A 20,125-nucleotide genomic window follows, 5' to 3' on the forward strand; every position below is an offset into this window, starting at 1 on the left:
AAGGACCAACGAGAAAGGAAAAGCCAAGGGTGAAGTGGTGACTGGAGTATAAATCAAAAAATATTTACCTGCCTTAAAAACAGGGCGGGCCGTGGACTGATCACACTACAGAAGAAAGGAATTTATCAGGTAAGCATAAATTATGTTTTCTTCTGTTAAGTGTGATCAGTCCACGGGTCATCATTACTTCTGGGATACCAATACCAAAGCAAAAGTACACGGATGACGGGAGGGATAGGCAGGCTCTTTATACAGAAGGAACCACTGCCTGAAGAACCTTTCTCCCAAAAATAGCCTCCGATGAAGCAAAAGTGTCAAATTTGTAAAATTTGGAAAAAGTATGAAGCGAAGACCAAGTTGCAGCCTTGCAAATCTGTTCAACAGAGGCCTCATTCTTGAAGGCCCAAGTGGAAGCCACAGCTCTAGTAGAATGAGCTGTAATTCTTTCAGGAGGCTGCTGTCCAGCAGTCTCATAAGCTAAACGAATTATGCTACGAAGCCAAAAAGAAAGAGGTAGCGGAAGCTTTTTGACCTCTCCTCTGCCCAGAGTAAATGACAAACAGAGAAGACGTTTGTCGAAATTCCTTAGTTGCCTGTAAGTAAAATTTTAGAGCACGGACTACATCCAGGTTGTGCAGTAGACGTTCCTTCTTTGAAGAAGGATTTGGGCATAAGGAAGGAACAACAATCTCTTGATTGATATTCCTGTTAGTAACTACCTTAGGTAAGAACCCAGGTTTAGTACGCAGGACTACCTTATCCGAATGAAAAATCAAATAAGGAGAATCACAATGTAAGGCTGATAATTCAGAGACTCTTCGAGCCGAGGAAATAGCCATTAAAAATAGAACTTTCCAAGATAACAACTTTATATCAATGGAATGAAGGGGTTCAAACAGAACGCCCTGTAAAACATTAAGAACAAGGTTTAAACTCCATGGTGGAGCAACAGTTTTAAACACAGGCTTAATTCTGGCCAAAGCCTGACAAAAAGCCTGGACGTCAGGAACTTCTGACAGACGTTTGTGTAACAGAATGGACAGAGCTGAGATCTGTCCCTTTAATGAACTAGCAGATAAACCCTTTTCTAAACCTTCTTGTAGAAAAGACAATATCCTAGGAATCCTAACCTTACTCCAAGAGTAACCTTTGGATTCACACCAATATAGGTATTTACGCCATATCTTATGGTAAATCTTTCTGGTAACAGGTTTCCTAGCCTGTATTAAGGTATCAATAACTGACTCAGAAAATCCACGTCTTGATAAAATTAAGCGTTCAATTTCCAAGCAGTCAGCTTCAGAGAAGTTAGATTTTGATGTTTGAAGGGACCCTGTATCAGAAGGTCCTGTTTCAGAGGTAGAGACCAAGGTGGACAGGATGACATGTCTACCAGGTCTGCATACCAAGTCCTGCGTGGCCACGCAGGTGCTATTAGAATCACTGATGCTCTCTTTTGTTTGATTCTGGCAATCAATCGAGGAAGCAACGGGAAGGGTGGAAACACGTAAGCCATCCTGAAGTCCCAAGGTGCTGTCAGAGCATCTATCAGGACTGCTCCTGGATCCCTGGATCTGGACCCGTAACGAGGAAGCTTGGCGTTCTGTCGAGACGCCATGAGATCTATCTCTGGTTTGCCCCAACGTCGAAGTATTTGGGCAAAGACCTCCGGATGAAGTTCCCACTCCCCCGGATGAAAAGTCTGACGACTTAAGAAATCCGCCTCCCAGTTCTCCACTCCCTGGATGTGGATTGCTGACAGGTGGCAAGAGTGAGACTCTGCCCAGCAAATTATCTTTGATACTTCCATCATAGCTAGGGAGCTTCTTGTCCCTCCCTGATGGTTGATGTAAGCTACAGTCGTGATGTTGTCCGACTGAAACCTGATGAACCCCCGAGTTGTCAACTGGGGCCAAGCCAGGAGGGCATTGAGAACTGCTCTCAATTCCAGAATGTTTATTGGCAGGAGACTCTCCTCCTGACTCCATTGTCCCTGAGCCTTCAGAGAATTCCAGACGGCACCCCAACCTAGAAGGCTGGCGTCTGTTGTTACAATTGTCCAGTCTGGTCTGCTGAATGGCATCCCCCTGGACAGATGTGGCCGAGAAAGCCACCATAGAAGAGAATTTCTGGTCTCTTGATCCATATTCAGAGAAGGGGATAAGTCTGAGTAATCCCCATTCCACTGACTTAGCATGCACAGTTGCAGTGGTCTGAGGTGTAAGCGTGCAAAGGGTACTATGTCCATTGCCGCTACCATTAAGCCGATTACCTCCATGCATTGAGCCACTGACGGGTGTTGAATGGAATGAAGGGTGCGGCAAGCACTTTGAAGTCTTGTTAGCCTGTCCTCTGTCAGGTAAATCTTCATTTCTACAGAATCTATAAGAGTCCCCAGGAAGGGAACTCTTGTGAGTGGAACGAGTGAACTTTTCTTTTCGTTCACCTTCCATCCATGTGACCTTAGAAATGCCAGCACTAACTCTGTATGAGACTTGGCAGTTTGAAAGCTTGAAGCTTGTATCAGAATGTCGTCTAGGTATGGAGCTACCGAGATTCCCCGCGGTCTTAGTACCGCCAGAAGAGCACCCAGAACCTTTGTGAAGATTCTTGGAGCTGTAGCCAATCCGAATGGAAGAGCCACAAACTGGTAATGCCTGTCTAGGAAGGCAAACCTTAGGTACCGATAATGATCTTTGTGAATCGGTATGTGAAGGTAAGCATCTTTTAAATCTACAGTGGTCATGTACTGACCCTCTTGGATCATAGGTAAAATTGTCCGAATAGTCTCCATCTTGAACGATGGAACTCTTAGGAATTTGTTTAGGATCTTTAAGTCCAGGATTGGTCTGAAAGTTCCCTCTTTTTTGGGAACCACAAACAGATTTGAGTAAAACCCCTGTCCCTGTTCCGATCGTGGAACTGGATGGATTACTCCCATTAACAAGAGCTCTTGTACGCAGCGTAGAAACGCCTCTTTTATTGTCTAGATTGTTGACAATCTTGACAGATGAAATCTCTCTCTTGGAGGAGAGTATTTGAAGTCCAGAAGGTATCCCTGAGATATTATCTCTAGCGCCCAGGGATCCTGAAAATCTCTTGCCCAAGCCTGGGCGAAGAGAGAAAGTCTGCCCCCCACTAGATCCGATCCCGGATCGGGGGCCCTCAATTCATGCTGTTTTAGGGGCAGCAGCAGGTTTCCTAGTCTGCTTGCCCTTGTTCCAGGACTGGTTAGGTTTCCAGCCTTGTCTGTAGCGAGCAACAGCTCCTTCCTGTTTTGGTGCAGAGGAAGTTGATGCTGCTCCTGCTTTGAAATTACGAAAGGAACGAAAATTAGACTGTCTAGTCTTGGCTTTGGCTTTGTCCTGAGGCAGGGCATGGCCTTTACCTCCTGTAATGTCAGCGATAATCTCTTTCAACCCGGGCCCGAATAAGGTCTGCCCTTTGAAAGGTATATTAAGCAATTTAGACTTAGAAGTAACATCAGCTGACCAGGATTTTAGCCACAGCGCCCTGCGTGCCTGAATGGCGAATCCTGAATTTTTCGCCGTAAGTTGTCGTCCAGAGTAGCTGAACCAATGTTCTCTTCCAGAGACTCAATCCAGAATGCCGCTGCAGCCGTGATCGGCGCAATGCATGCAAGGGGTTGCAATATAAAACCTTGTTGAACAAACATTTTCTTAAGGTAACCCTCTAACTTTTTATCCATTGGATCTGAAAAAGCACAGCTATCCTCCACCGGGATAGTGGTACGCTTAGCTAAGGTAGAAACTGCTCCCTCCACCTTAGGGACCGTTTGCCATAAGTCCCTTGTGGTGGCGTCTATTGGAAACATTTTTCTAAATATCGGAGGGGGTGAGAACGGCACACCGGGTCTATCCCACTCCTTAGTAACAATTTCAGTAAGTCTCTTAGGTATAGGAAAAACCTCAGTACTCGTCGGTACCGCAAAATATTTATCCAACCTACACATTTTCTCTGGTATTGCAACTGTGTTACAATCATTCAGAGCCGCTAACACCTCCCCTAGTAATACACGGAGGTTTTCCAGTTTAAATTTAAAATTTGAAATATCTGAATCCAGTCTGTTTGGATCAGAACCGTCACCCACAGAATGAAGTTCTCCGTCCTCATGTTCTGCCACCTGTGACGCAGTGTCTGACATGGCCCTAATATTATCAGCGCACTCTGTTCTCACCCCAGAGTGATCACGCTTACCTCTTAGTTCTGGTAATTTAGCCAAAACCTCAGTCATAACAGTAGCCATATCCTGTAATGTGATTTGTAATGGCCGCCCAGATGTACTCGGTGCTACAATATCACGCACCTCCCTCTGAGCGGGAGATGTAGGTACTGACACGTGAGGCGAGTTAGTCGGCATAACTCTCCCCTCGTTGTTTGGTGAAATTTGTTCAATTTGTACAGATTGACTTTTATTTAAAGTAGCATCAATACAGTTAGTACATAAATTTCTATTGGGCTCCACTTTGGCATTGCAACAAATGACACAGGTATCATCCTCTGAATCAGACATGTTTAACACACTAGCAAATAAACTTGCAACTTGGAAATACAATTCAATTAGAATAATATTAAAATGTACTGTGCCTTTAAGAAGCACAGAAGATCTATGACAGTTGAAAATTAATAAATTGAAACAGTTAAAGCCTCAATCCTTGTAAACAACACAACTTTAGCAAAGGTTTAATCCCATTAGCAAAGATAACAAATTCTGAAAGCAGGAAACAAATTACAGAATAAACGTTTTTTATCTCAGTCAAACTATAATTCTCACAGCTCTGCTGAGAGAAATTACCTCCCTCAAAATAAGTTTTGAAGACCCCTGAGCTCTGTAGAGATGAACCGGATCATGCAGGGAATACGAGTTGCTGACTGAAATATTTGATGCATAGAAAAAGCGCCAAAAAACGGCCCCTCCCCCTCACACACAGCAGTGAGGGAGAACAGAAACTGTCAGAAAAACAGATTAAGCAACTGCCAAGTGGAAAAATAGTGCCCAAACATTTATTCACACAGTACCTCAGCAAATGAAAACGATTTTACATTCCAGCAAAAACGTTAAACATAATCTCTAGTTATTAAACAGCTTTATGTATTTCTTACAGTGTAATTCTAGTGAAGTACCATTCCCCAGAATACTGAAGTGTAAAGTATACATACATGACATTATATCGGTATGGCAGGATTTTCTCATCAATTCCATTGTCAGAAAATAAAAACTGCTACATACCTCTATGCAGATTCATCTGCCCGCTGTCCCCTGATCTGAAGTTTACCTCACTCCTCAGATGGCCGAGAACAGCAATATGATCTTAACTACTCCGGCTAAAATCATAGCAAAACTCTGGTAGATTCTTCTTCAAACTCTGCCAGAGAGGTAATAACACACTCCGGTGCTATTTTAAAATAACAAACTTTTGATTGAAGATATAAAACTAAGTATAATCACCATAGTCCTCTCACACATCCTATCTAGTCGTTGGGTGCAAGAGAATGACTGGGAGTGACGTAGAGGGGAGGAGCTATATGCAGCTCTGCTGGGTGAATCCTCTTGCACTTCCTGTTGGGGAGGAGTAATATCCCAGAAGTAATGATGACCCGTGGACTGATCACACTTAACAGAAGAAATATGATTTAAATATTTTCAGCCACTTGACTGCAAATACTCCAATGCATATATATGTCTGTAAATACATATATACACATATAAATACATAAATACATATAAACACACATCTACACATACATATACATATTTAGAAATGTGTATGTATGTATCTCTAAGTTAAAGCCCTCTTCAGTCCTTTTTTTTCTAAAACATATTTGAGCCCTTATAACATTTTATGCATTTTTTTAAATTATTGTTTTTATAAATGTAACTGTACTTTTAAATATATTTTTGATGTGTTTTGTCTTGCATAACAGTTAATCAGAGCTCTGAAGTTGCAGTAACCCAGCACACATTAAATTCAATTTTGCTTGACCAAACCCATTTACTTTCAACTCATAATACCGCACTACTTCCGACGCGCAAAGAGTCGTGATAAACACCTTTTCGCTTGCAAGCTACTCGTAATCTAGCCCAAAAGACATGCATCAATAGTGGTTTTACTTAATATATACATTAGACATTTAAATAGCATAAAGAGGTCTTGTCACAACCATTACACACCATTACAATAAATATTATTTAACTCCTTAAGGGGACACTGAACCCAAATTTTGTATTTCGTTATTCAGATACAGCATGCAATTTTAAGCAACTTTCTAATTTACTCCTATTATCAAATTCTCTTCATTCTCTTGGAATCTTTATTTAAAATGCAAGAATGTAAGTTTAGATGCCGGTCCATTTTTGGTGAACAACCTGGGTTGTTCTTGCTGATTGGTGGATAAATTCATCCACCAATGAACAAGTGCTTTCCAGGTTCTGAACCAAACAAATAGCTTAGATGCCTTCTTTTTCAAATAAAGATAGCAAGAGAACGAAGAAAAATTGTTAATAGGAGTAAATTAGAAAGCTGTTAAAATTGCATACTCTATCTGAATCACAAAATAAAAAAATTGGGTTCAGTGTCCCTTTAAGGACCAGCAACTTTGGCTAGATTTTCTATGGGGATTGCATGATTTAAAGCGCAGTCTCACCGCTATTTTCGGTGACCAGCAGGAAGGAGTGAGGATATAATAACGTGGTCCTGCCCCTTGCAGAGAGACCCGCATTATTATAAACAAGAATGGTCATTAGGGGTTAATGTGTTTTAAAGATTAAAGGATTAATTAAATTGCTCCCCTGTTTATCTTAATGGGACATGAAACCCACAAAATCATGATTCAGATAAAGCAACAACTTTCCAATGTACTTCTATTATCAAATGTGCTTCATTGTTTTGGTAACCTTAGCTGAAGGAGCAGCAATGCATTAATGGTAACTAGCTGAACACATCTGGTAAACCAATGACAAGAAGCACATATGTACAGTCACCAATCACCAGCTAGCTCATGAGCCTACCTAGGTATGCTTTTCAACAAAGGATAGCAAGTGAATGAAACAGATCAGCTAATAATAGCAAATTGGAAAATTGGTTAATATTGCATACTCTATATCATGAAAATTTCCTTTTGACTTTATGTTCCCTTTAAAAATATATGTCCAGAAAATGATTTTTCCTAGCCTACTCCAGAAAGTATTGACAGTAATGTTTTTACTTTCATATCCATGCATAGGTTAAATGGCTGCAATTTGCTCATCAAGTTTTTTTAAGTAGCATCTAATAGTAATCTGTAAATACTGTAGCACACAGATAGTAGATTTTGATGACAGCTTTCATGGGGAATTGGCAAGAAAATAAAATGTAGAGGTAAACATTGTATGGCCATATATTATGCGGGTAAGAGTAAAAAAAACATCTTGCTAACTTCCTCTACATTTCCCACTTCTCAGACTCATCTCCAGCACAGCAAATTATTAAAAACTCCTATGTCAGCTGCCCCAGTTTGCTGAAAATAACAGACTGGGAAAGCATCAGCATGACTGCTCCAAGGACGTCTAGTTGTGTCTGAGTTCCATGCAGGATCGCATTCAATCCACAGACAAGTCCTTACTTTGCTTATAAACCCTCAGTGTACTCTTCACTGCCCTGTTTACCCTTATATTTGGGACTTGAGATCTGAATGAAGCACAAACCTGTTTATCTTTCCTCTGCACCAATATTTTTTTAAAACTAAAAATATCAAGAACTATTATTTTTCCTGCCTGTATGTCACAATCTTCTCTGCCTCTGTCTTTGGTTAGTTTTTTGTGTTCTAAAATGCAAATAAGAGTCTATATTTATTTAAAATAAACCATATTACATTTCTGATTACAGTACTGTACTGTCTTTCTGATGGTAGTATTTATGCAAAAGTATTAAAAATGATATAAACCTACCATAAGATTACATGTATAAGCTGAATTATGGCACCTTAATATTACCTAAATAACATAAGATACTGTTGTTTACACTTGGCACTATCCCCTCTCAAAACTGTCTAGTTTAAAAAATGCAGATACTCCAAAATCCAAACTATTCCAAAATCAAAACCTTTTCTGGTCCAAAGCAGTTTGGATAAAGGGTTTTCTACCTGTACCTATTTAAATAAATCTTACTGAAATGTTTGCTTCATTAACTATTGACTTATAGCAATAGACTACTAGTATGCTTTTTCAATGCTGCAGTGACTGCCAAATGAAAATGATATACTAAATTTAAACCAAATGGCAACCCCAATCAAAGGATATAAGCTTTCACAAAATGAAAACACTGGTTTACAATGCAGCTTTTCAGTAATGGCACATATTAACAAAATTAAGTGATCATTTGCTATAGAATAATAGTGGCAAAAAAGTGCCCAATTTTCTCTAAAAACAATACTAAGTTTCACACATTTTTGCACAGTCTAGGTACCAATACCTATATCCATACTAAATTTCAGCCAAAACACTATTCAATTCACTAAATAGATACACCCAAAAAACTGCTTATTTTACAAACTTAAGCATAAAAAAAAGTTACAGTTAAAAATCAAGTTTACAATGAAGCACAACTAACAGATCTCACTCAACAAAGAATGGATAACAACATTTAGCTTTAGCTACACAAGATATTTTCACTTCATTATCCCACATGGAATACTGCAAAGAACATCCAAGAATCTACTTTAGCCCAGGAGCCCAACAAGCATCCATTAATGCCCAAAGGACAGAAACAAGACAGCTGGAATAAACGCAATGTGGCTTTGAAACTATGGGGGAATTGCTGGTACTGCTGTCCATCCACACTGAGGGGGAAGCTATCTCATATGTTGAGCACATTTTCAAAGCAGAAAAGGGAAATAAAGTAAAAAAATAGCAGTTCTGATACTCCTTGATAACCAACAGACATCTGAATTAATAAAAAAAAGATCCTCTAAATCAAACTGGAAAACAATGTGTATTTCTGTTTCTTTGTCTACCTGGCGTTTTTCAACTTCATCTTTTTCAGTGTCTGCATGCTGTTCAAGACGACAGACACATTCAGCCCTCTCTGCAGATATTCGCTCCATCATCAGCTTATCTAAAACACGCAGCTGCAAATTAAATGTATAAATAAATCAGTACCAACTGACTTAAAATATTGGCTTTTGTATGACAGGTTTCTTTAATGAGACTATAAGTCATTCAAAATAAGAGCAAAGAAAATGACTGTCAACATTACATTACATATACTCATCTTTTGTTAATACCTGTTTTACTACAGATTTAAAACCCACTTAAAAAAATAATAACCGTACCTGATGCTGCGTTTTACTCTCCATTTGTCCTAATTTTGCATTGACCTGATCCTGAACCATGTTAATCTCAGCTTTTATTTCTTCTTTTGTGGCTTCCAGCTGATTTTCCAGTTTGCTTATCAGAGGCTCACAGCGACATCCATCGATTGGGGCCTAAAGAACATGGGCAAAATATTCTACATTGGTCTCCATATGCCTTCCAAACTTCTAGAACCAGTTCTATAGGTTCTATAGATAAAGACTAGACATGTTTTAAAATATTTTATAATCGGAATTGTCAGGATTTATACAATTAAAATTCAACATTTTTTTTTCTTTATAAAATGGAAAAATGAATATTAAATCAAACTACTACTCTTCTGGCTAAATACTCTGTTAAAAATCTGTAATGAAAAAGAGAAAGTTGCTGAAGATATAGAAATTTAAGAAAATGTGATTTAATGTCCATTTGGCTCACTCTAGTAGCACTTACCAACAAAGAAGAAGTATACTACAAATTGGTATGAATGAGAACGGTACACATACAAGTCAGTAATCATGTGGATAACAGATAAACTTAATTTGGAAGCCAACACAGAATGATAAACTTTCATTCCATACTTGGCCTCAGCAAAGGCAAGCATATCCAATTTCAAAGTGCTTCGGAAATGATTGAGAAAAAATCCAAAAATGTAGTTTGCACTAGCCCTCAGAAGAAATATCTCAGCTACCCAAGAAGTGTAAAATGCTCTAGTGAAATGATCTTTAAGGCACAGTTGTGCAATTACATTTATAAGGAGATAAATTATATCAAATTGAGCCAGAGACTCCAATGAAATCTCATATTACTAAATCTATCCAGAAAACAAACCCATACCAGAAACTACAACATACAACTATGAAGGCATTTTGTTAGCTTGCAAAAGTCTGTATCAGAAAATTCCAGCTTCAGCACCTCATCAAGTCATCAGAATCAGTAGGTTTAGATACATAAGCAAACTACAGCCTTTGCCTACAGTCTGTATGACTAAAAGAGGGTTCCAGGAACACACTGCTAACTATCATCACCTCTACCATGTCTGGCCATGTCTAGAGGAAATGAGGGAAATACATAAGCCAAAGGAAAGTCTCATTTTATGGTATAGGGAACTACTGAATATGCTTATGAGAGAATGAGAAACTTTTCTTCTTGCTATTTCTACTTCAAAGCAATCAGAACTATCACTGGTGTCATAAAATACTGGGTTAGATGATGAAAGACTAATTTTTGGAGACACCACAATTCTGACAAAATTGGTTGCCTGCTGATATTGTCAACCTGGTAATCACTTGTTATCAACAATGGACCACATCAACTTCCAAAAGATGTGTTTCTGCATACTGTAGAATCTCTTGGGATTTCTACATCTGTGAAGGACTTTCAGTACCTCATCCTCTTTGGTATCCTTAGCTACCATCTGTTCCCTTAACTATTAGTAAAGAATGCCCCCTGCCAGGCTGTTACACATATTCATCATCTGCGGCATCTCTCTGCCAATCGCTCAACTGGCTTCCTCTATCTTCCTAATAAAAATCCTGACCCTAACATTCAAGGCCCTTAATAACACTGATCCCTCCTATATTTCTACCTTTGTCTCCAGATACTTTCTGACATGTCCCCTTCCATCTGCCCCATACCCACTCCTCTCCTCCTCATTTATTACATCCTCACATTCCCATCTACAGGACTTCTCCAGATTGGCCCCAATATTATGGAATTCACAGCCTTGCTCCACATGACTTACAGCTAGCTTTAAATATTTCCAAGTGTTTCTTAAAAATCCTACTGATCAGGAATGCATACAATTGATGCTAACCTTGAGGCCTATTTATCAAAGCATCAACTATGTTGCATTCACGGGCGTCAATACGCTGTCTAAACATCGCGGCCGCGGATCTGAATACGATCTCCTTATTTATCAAAAAAGCCATCAAAAACACGCGCGTCAAGTACGGTGCAAAGAACCTCGGACTGGTGTTAACTAACAGTCATCGATGTCGCGGCTATTCGGGCTTTTCCCAACTTTATTTATACCATTTCAATACTGTCCACGAACAAGCACATTTCTCTTCAGCACATTATTGTATAAAGTGTAAATGTATTCTTTTTCTGAGCAGGACTAATTGCGAATATAGCAAGTAGCGACATATTTGGTGCAAAGTGGAGAGTGAATTATTAGAATTCTTTTTAAGATTGGACATACATATTTTTGTATGTATACACACACACATATATATGTGTGTGTGTTATGGCAGAAATCTTTTGCAAACATATTTACATGTCCAGAAGTTCCTTTTTCGTTCTAAACAATGTTGTCTGTCATATCTCTCTGTTTATTTATACCACTATATGTATATATTGTAAATGTATTATTATTCTGAGCAGGAATAATTGTGAATATAACATGTAATAAGAGTATCATATGTATTTATTTGAAATCTATGGCTATTTTAAAGGGATAGGAAAGTGAAAATTTAAGTTGCACTAGTGGGAGCTAGCTGCTAATTGGTGCCTGCACACATTTGTCTCTTGTGATTGGCTTAATAGATGTGTTCAGCTAGCTGCCAGTAGTGCAATGTTGTTCCTTCAGCAAAGGATAACAAGAGAATGAAGCAAATTTGATAATAGAAGTAAATTGGAAAGATGTTTAAAATTGTATGTTCTATCCAAAAAATTGAAATAATATTTTGGGGTTTCCTGTCCCTTTAAGAGCTGGGCCAGGTTTCTCTCTGCACCTGTCTAACCCCTCCTGATTGCAATCTATTTTTATGGCCTGGCATATAAGATGACATTTCTTACTGAAAAATAAATTCAAGAGAAGGAAGAAATACACTGAACATATCATGACAGTAAAGAGGTGAATTTAATTTCTGCTGTAACTGAATCATGACAGTTAAAAGTTAGGTGGGCTATCCCTCTGAGCTATCAGCTTAAGATTTTATTGAAACAAACATCAATTCGATTTTTTTTTAAATATTACACTGTGTGTCCTAATGTCAGCATCTATGTTTATCTTTAATACTAATTTCACATATACATACTTTCAAAGTATAATACACAATGTAACAAATGGCACTTACAAGTTCTGATGAGTGATCAATGACACAAGTATCGAGCAATTTGATTCGTTAGTGATAGTTTATAATGTATATTTGAATCAGATTGGCTGATGTCATAAATCATGTGATTACGCATATTCCAATCAAAAGTGGTGGAAAAATTCACTAGTGTGTGGGTGATTTAGGAGTTTGCGTCATAATTGGTGCGAAAAGTGTTGCATCAAATATGGCGCGAAGTGGAGAGTGGGACTTGTATTACATGGCTTAAACATGGTGCACATAGATTTTTCAAAAAAATAAAAAGGAAGTTAGCTATATTATGTTGTGTATTTATTTCATTTTTATCTCTATATCTATTAGTGCGACAAGTTAGGGGCAAAACTTTGCACCAAATATGTAGAAATAATATTGTCCCCTTGATTTGTAATGAGAGACAAAGTTGTAACATAATCCATCAGTAGCAATGTATTTTTCATTTTTATCCCTATATCTACTAGTGCACCAAATGTGGAGCAATAATATTGTTTGATTTTTGAAGGGTATACATATTTAATAATGTTTTAAATTGAGTTTAATTAGATGATATGCTTCACTCTCTCGCAGCATCGAACATAAGATTTCAGTGTTTTCCCATTCCCATTGACTTCTATAGCATCCGCGACCTCAAGGGTGGCGGATTGAAAACTAGGTACGCTGCGTCGGATAAGACGCGAACGTAACTATTAATTTTTTGATAACTTCTTGACAGCTTCAAATTGTGTCGAATAGGAGGGCGAATATACAGAATTACGCTTAAATTCAACGGGTTTTCTATTCGCATCGATCTGCGTCGAATTGAGACCGGCGAATCGTATGTTACGTCACAAAATTCTAATTATTCCGATCTTGATGTTTTGATAACTACGGTGCATCAATCTCGCAACTACGACGCGAAATTCAAGCACATTTTCAGTTGACGTTTTGATAAATAGGCCTACTTTTCTTACCTAATTTCCTCTCTTTCTGTTGTCGCTCCCATTGCACCCCCTTAGCAAGTAAGCTTGAAAAGCCCAGCTGTCCTGTAAATCATATTCATGAAAGGTCTTCTACAACAGTTAACCAATCACAGGGAAGGCTCATCTGGCCTACTATTGTGAGCTAGAAATGTTACCATTTGTACATAAATCCTATGTTCATAGAGATGTAAAATCTCTACAGATAAATGACAATAATAATACCTATCTCGGATTTGATGTAATATACAGATGCAGGGTTGTCAAGAAGACAATGTTTTATGCAACTATTGTAATGTAAGTGTATAAACTGAGGTTGGATTATAAATCTGTCTTGCTAAAGTTGTGTCCAAATAATCCACCAGTATAGAATAAAGAAGTTAATAAATAAAAAAATATGTAGCAATAAAGGTTGTTTATCTTATAACCACCTGAAGAGTTGGTAATTCTGGCTTCTGATTTCAGTCTTTCTCCCTTTAAAAGGGGTCAGTCTCTGTTACTGAGTTCTAGTAGAGTAAGCAAAATTTTGGCCTAGATTTGGAGTTTTGTCGGTAACGACCCGAAAAACTAACGCCGGCTTTTTTCTGGCCGCACCATAAAAATAACTCTGGTATCGAGAGTCCACAAAAAGGCTGCGTTAGGCTCCAAAAAAGGAGCGTAGAGCATTTTTAACGCAGCTTCAACTCTCGATACCAGAGTTGCTTACGGACGCGGCCAGCCTCAAAAACGTGCTCGTGCACGATTCCCCCATAGGAAACAATGGGGCTGTTTGAGCTGAAAAAAAACCAAACACCTGCAAAAAAGCCGCGTTCAGCTCCTAACGCAGCCCCATTGTTTGCTATGCGGTAACCCTTCCTACGTCTGCACTTAACACTCTAACATGTACCCCGAGTCTAAACACCCCTAAACTTACACTTATTAACCCCTAATCTGCCGCCCCCGCTATCGCTGACCCCTGCATATTATTATTAACCCCTAATCTGCCGCTCCGTAAACCGCCGCTACTTACATTATCCCTATGTACCCCTAATCTGCTGCCCTAACATCGCCGACCCCTATATTATATTTATTAACCCCTAATCTGCCCCCCACAACGTCGCCTCCACCTGCCTACACTTATTAACCCCTAATCTGCCGACCGGACCTGAGCGCTACTATAATAAAGTTATTAACCCCTAATCCGCCTCACTAACCCTATCATAAATAGTATTAACCCCTAATCTGCCCTCCCTAACATCGCCGACACCTAACTTCAAACATTAACCCCTAATCTGCCGACTGGAGCTCACCGCTATTCTAATAAATGTATTAACCCCTAAAGCTAAGTCTAACCCTAACACTAACACCCCCCTAACTTAAATATAATTTAAATCTAACGAAATTAATTAACTCTTATTAAATAAATTATTCCTATTTAAAGCTAAATACTTACCTGTAAAATAAATCCTAATATAGCTACAATATAAATTATAATTATATTATAGCTATTTTAGGATTAATATTTATTTTACAGGTAACTTTGTATTTATTTTAACCATGTACAATAGCTATTAAATAGTTAAGAACTATTTAATAGCTAAAATAGTTAAAATAATTACAAATTTACCTGTAAAAGAAATCCTAACCTAAGTTACAATTAAACCTAACACTAGACTATCAATAAATTAATTAAATAAACTACCTACAATTATCTACAATTAACCTAACACTACACTATCAATACATTAATTAAATACAATTGCTACAAATAAATACAATTAAATAAACTAGCTAAAGTACAAAAAATGAAAAAGAACTAAGTTACAAAAAATAAAAAAATATTTACAAACATAAGAAAAATATTACAACAATTTTAAACTAATTACACCTACTCTAAGCCCCCTAATAAAATAACAAAGCCCCCCAAAATAAAAAAATGCCCTACCCAATTCTAAATTACTAAAGTTCAAAGCTCTTTTACCTTACCAGCCCTGAACAGGGCCCTTTGCGGGGCATGCCCCAAGAAATACAGCTCTTTTGCCTGTAAAAAAAAACATACAATACCCAAGCCCCCCAACATTACAACCCACCACCCACATACCCCTAATCTAACCCAAACCCCCCTTAAATAAACCTAACACTAAGCCCCTGAAGATCATCCTACCTTGTCTTCACCTCACCGGGTATCACACCGATCCGTCCAGAAGAGCTCCTCCGATGTCCTGATCCAAGCCCAAGCGGGGGGCTGAAGAGGTCCATGATCCGACTGAAGTCTTCATCCAAGCGGGGCAGAAGAGGTCTTCCATCCGATTGAAGTCTTCATCCAAGCGGCATCCATCCGGAGCGAAGCGGCAGCATCCTGAAGACCTCCACCGCGGAACATCCATCCTGGCCGACGACTGAGCGACGAATGACGGTTCCTTTAAATGACGTCATCCAAGATGGCGTCCCTCGAATTCCTATTGGCTGATAGGATTCTATCAGCCAATCGGAATTAAGGTAGGAATATTCTGATTGGCTGATGGAATCAGCCAATCAGAATCAAGTTCAATCCGATTGGCTGATCCAATCAGCCAATCAGATTGAGCTTGCATTCTATTGGCTGATCGGAACAGCCAATAGAATGCGAGCTCAATCTGATTGGCTGATCGGATCAGCCAATCGGATTGAACTTGATTCTGATTGGCTGATTCCATCAGCCAATCAGAATATTCCTACCTTAATTCCGCAAAGGGCCCTGTTCAGGGCTGGTAAGGTAAAAGAGCTTTGAACTTTAGTAATTTAGAATAGGGTAGGGCATTTTTTTATTTTGGGGGGCTTTGTTATTTTATTAGGGGGCTTAGAGTAGGTGTAATTAGTTTAAAATTGTTGTAATATTTTTCTTATGTTTGTAAATATTTTTTTATTTTTTGTAACTTAGTTCTTTTTTATTTTTTGTACTTTAGCTAGTTTATTTAATTGTATTTATTTGTAGCAATTGTATTTAATTAATTTATTGATAGTGTAGTGTTAGGTTAATTGTAGATAATTGTAGGTAGTTTATTTAATTAATTTATTGATAGTCTAGTGTTAGGTTTAATTGTAACTTAGGTTAGGATTTCTTTTACAGGTAAATTTGTAATTATTTTAACTATTTTAGCTATTAAATAGTTCTTAACTATTTAATAGCTATTGTACATGGTTAAAATAAATACAAAGTTACCTGTAAAATAAATATTAATCCTAAAATAGCTATAATATAATTATAATTTATATTGTAGCTATATTAGGATTTATTTTACAGGTAAGTATTTAGCTTTAAATAGGAATAATTTATTTAATAAGAGTTAATTAATTTCGTTAGATTTAAATTATATTTAACTTAGGGGGGTGTTAGTATTAGGGTTAGACTTAGCTTTAGGGGTTAATCCATTTATTAGAATAGCGGCGAGATTCGGTCGGCAGATTAGGGGTTAATAATTGAAGTTAGGTGTCGGCGATGTTAGGGAGGGCAGATTAGGGGTTAATACTATTTATTATAGGGTTAGTGAGGCGGATTAGGGGTTAATAACTTTATTATAGTAGCGCTCAGGTCCGGTCGGCAGATTAGGGGTTAATAAGTGTAGGCAGGTGGAGGCGACGTTGAGGGGGGCAGATAAGGGGTTAATAAATATAATATAGGGGTCGGCGGTGTTAGGGGCAGCAGATTAGGGGTACATAAGGATAACGTAGGTGGCGGCGCTTTGCGGTCGGCAGATTAGGGGTTAATAAGTGTAGGCAGGTGGAGGCGACGTTGTGGGGGGCAGGTTAGGGGTTAATAAATATAATACAGGGGTCGGCGGTGTTAGGGGCAGCAGATTAGGGGTACATAAGGATAACGTAGGTGGCGGTCGGCAGATTAGGGGTTAAAAAATTTTTTTCGAGTGTCGGCGATGTGGGGGGACCTCGGTTTAGGGGTACATAGGTAGTTTATGGGTGTTAGTGTACTTTAGAGCACAGTAGTTAAGAGCTTTTGAAACCGGCGTTAGCCCAGAAAGCTCTTAACTACTGACTTTTTTCCTGCGGCTGGAGTTTTGTCGTTAGATGTCTAACGCTCACTTCAGAAACGACTCTAAATACCGGAGTTATAAAAATCCCATTGAAAAGATAGGATACGCAATTTTCGTAAGGGGATCTGCGGTATGGAAAAGTCGCGGCTGGAAAGTGAGCGTTAGACCCTATTTTGAGTGACTCCAAATACCGGCGGTAGCCTAAAACCAGCGTTAGGAGCCTCTAACGCTGGTTTTCACGGCTACCGCCAAACTCCAAATCTAGGCCTTTGTGTTTTGAACGACATAATGTACAATTTTATGCTTCTTATACGTCTGGTAAAATAACATGTTTAAGGTAATAAGAAAAAGATAAAATCCATACAAGGTATCAATCAGTGGGGGCACAAGCAGAGTAATATATAGTGTTGCAAATGTCACAGATGTAACACTACTAAGTAAAAAAAAGTGTAGTGAATACAAATATGGTGGCTGAGGAAACAGCCTGTGGTGGCTGAGAAACATGTCGCTGTTTTTAAAATAAAAGTTTTTAAATATACACTTGCTTTATCACAATTATTCTGCTCCTGTTTGGGGGCAGAGTGTGTGTGCTAGTCCTATCTTCCAAAGTGGTGATTTTCTGCATCCTGCAAATTGGATTCCACAGTCCACTGGGCGGCTGAGAGGTCCCAGTACTGCTGATATTGCACCTGGTGGTGCTTTGTTTCCTGTAAGTACAACCTTGAATCCTTTTTTATCTGGTGTACAAACGTTACTGGGCTATGTGTGTGCCTTTTTTGCCCTTATAGGCATCATAGGATAGGCCCTCGCTAAGGATCATCTCTATCTGGCTGGAGACACCAGTGAGCTGGACCACTGTTTGATGTTCCAGGCTGCCACAATAGCACCATTTGGGTGCGCTACGCTTGTGAGTATATTTCCTATCCTGCTGATGTTTTGTATCCGACTGCCGTGACGTTACTAGGCCATGTTGGCGCCTCTGTGCTTCTTGTTCTTATAGATCACGCCACACCAGGATGACCGTCCTATGACAGAGAGCTGCATTCTTTCTTTTGGATTATTCTTTGTGTGGACATTTTGTTATTTGATTATACCAATATCATCTGGGTCCACTTGTGAGCATATCATCTCTAATAATCTGATATAAGTGTGCTAGGTTTATTGTATATTCTCTTAATTATCTGTATATATCTGCTTACTGTTTGCTGCTTATTGTTAGCGCCCCCTAGGAGTGTGGTGTATGTTCTATATGCACCACCCTCCTTATATTCTTTTATATATATATATATATATATATGCTGTTTTATTGTGAATATACCATTATACTTGGATCACTTTACTATTTGGTGATAATACCATTACATCACTTTTACCTGTGTTTTTGAGCGCCCCCTATTGGGAGTTATATATATTTTCTCCCTTGTTAGTGCTTGTGAAGCAAGCTGGAATCTTTGGAAGTCTTCCAGCTGAACTCATTTCAGTGCAAACAGAAACCAAGAGGTACTGTTATTAGTCCTCCTTTGTCTTAGTATAGAGCTTGTGGGTGCTCTGACAAAATGCCAATGGACATTTGGCCAACAGCATTCTGTCCGACGGACAATTGGCCGACGGAGAGAATGCCAAAGCATGTTCCGAAGCAACCGCCTCTGAGAACCTAACCATGGGTCCCAGCCCGCACGTCTTGTAATTCTCTGTCTGTGAAATTATCTATCTATATATCGAATCTATCTATTTATATATCTATCTATTAAATCTATCTATCAAATTGATCTATCTATCTATTGCATCTATTTAGCTATCTAATCTATCAAATCTATCTATCTACCTATCTCATGGCCGGACTGTTATCTGACAGCCACTTGTGTGTCTGACTATTATCCATCGGCAAAATGTCGGTCTGCCAAATGTCTGTCTCACAAATGTCCGTTGGCTAACATTCCGGCCACGAAACTTGTGACGTCACAGAACACCTCCGTTTCAACTGGTCACCTACCACACAGGCAACTGGCAAATGTTCCAGTAGTCAACTCAAAAGGTGTAACTAAACAGAAAAACCAAACCAGAGAAAATGCAATTTATAGTAGTCCAGTGGGTTATATAAATTAAAACAAAAATGTATAAAAAAAAAACATGTACAGCAACGCATTTCTCAGCATGATAGTGCTATTTCATAAGGCTGTAATTACAAAACACAAAACAGGTGTATATAGTCCCACATAAGTTAATTACATATCCAACTTCCAACAGAATCTAAAGGTGGGATAGATACATATGATAGTAGTTTATAATCATAACAATTTAAATCTTCAATCATATTTGTCAGAATATTTGTCATAATGTTAAAAACCATAGAAACCATAATAAGAAAATTAGAAAATTATTAAATATCGCATGCTCTATCAGAATTATAAAAGAAAAATTTTGGGTTTCATATCCTTTAAAATCCATTAAGAAAAAGCATGCAATATCACAATATAAATTACTAGTGAGAATTAAAACTGAGAATTGAAATACTCAGTTTTACTCAGCTTTTTTATTTTTGATATTACAATGTTATAATGATTATTTCTTCTGGGTATATGATTTTTAACATTATGACAAATACATACACTTATTCAGGATTTTTATTGTTATGATTATGTGTAACTATGAATTGTATCCCACATTTATATTCTGTTGGAGGTTGGATATGTAATTTATGCACGTGGTTATATATAC

General features: G+C 38.3%; 1 protein-coding gene across 4 annotated transcripts in view; it reads right to left on the reverse strand.

Moving 5' to 3' along the window:
- Positions 1-20,125, reverse strand: part of ANKRD6 (ankyrin repeat domain 6) — a 719,155-nt gene that overhangs the window by 50,642 nt on the left and 648,388 nt on the right. For 3 of the 4 annotated variants that reach the window (XM_053710544.1, XM_053710540.1, XM_053710541.1), the window contains 2 exons: positions 9,331-9,483; positions 9,013-9,126 (listed from right to left, as the gene is read on the reverse strand). In XM_053710544.1, coding sequence (XP_053566519.1) covers positions 9,013-9,126; positions 9,331-9,483 — 267 coding nt within the window. The remainder of the gene's footprint in view (positions 1-9,012; positions 9,127-9,330; positions 9,484-20,125) is intronic. The other variant, XM_053710542.1, reaches the window with a different exon arrangement.

The sequence above is a fragment of the Bombina bombina genome, chromosome 4, assembly GCF_027579735.1.
Source record: "Bombina bombina isolate aBomBom1 chromosome 4, aBomBom1.pri, whole genome shotgun sequence".
In the NCBI taxonomy this organism is placed as follows: domain Eukaryota; kingdom Metazoa; phylum Chordata; class Amphibia; order Anura; family Bombinatoridae; genus Bombina; species Bombina bombina.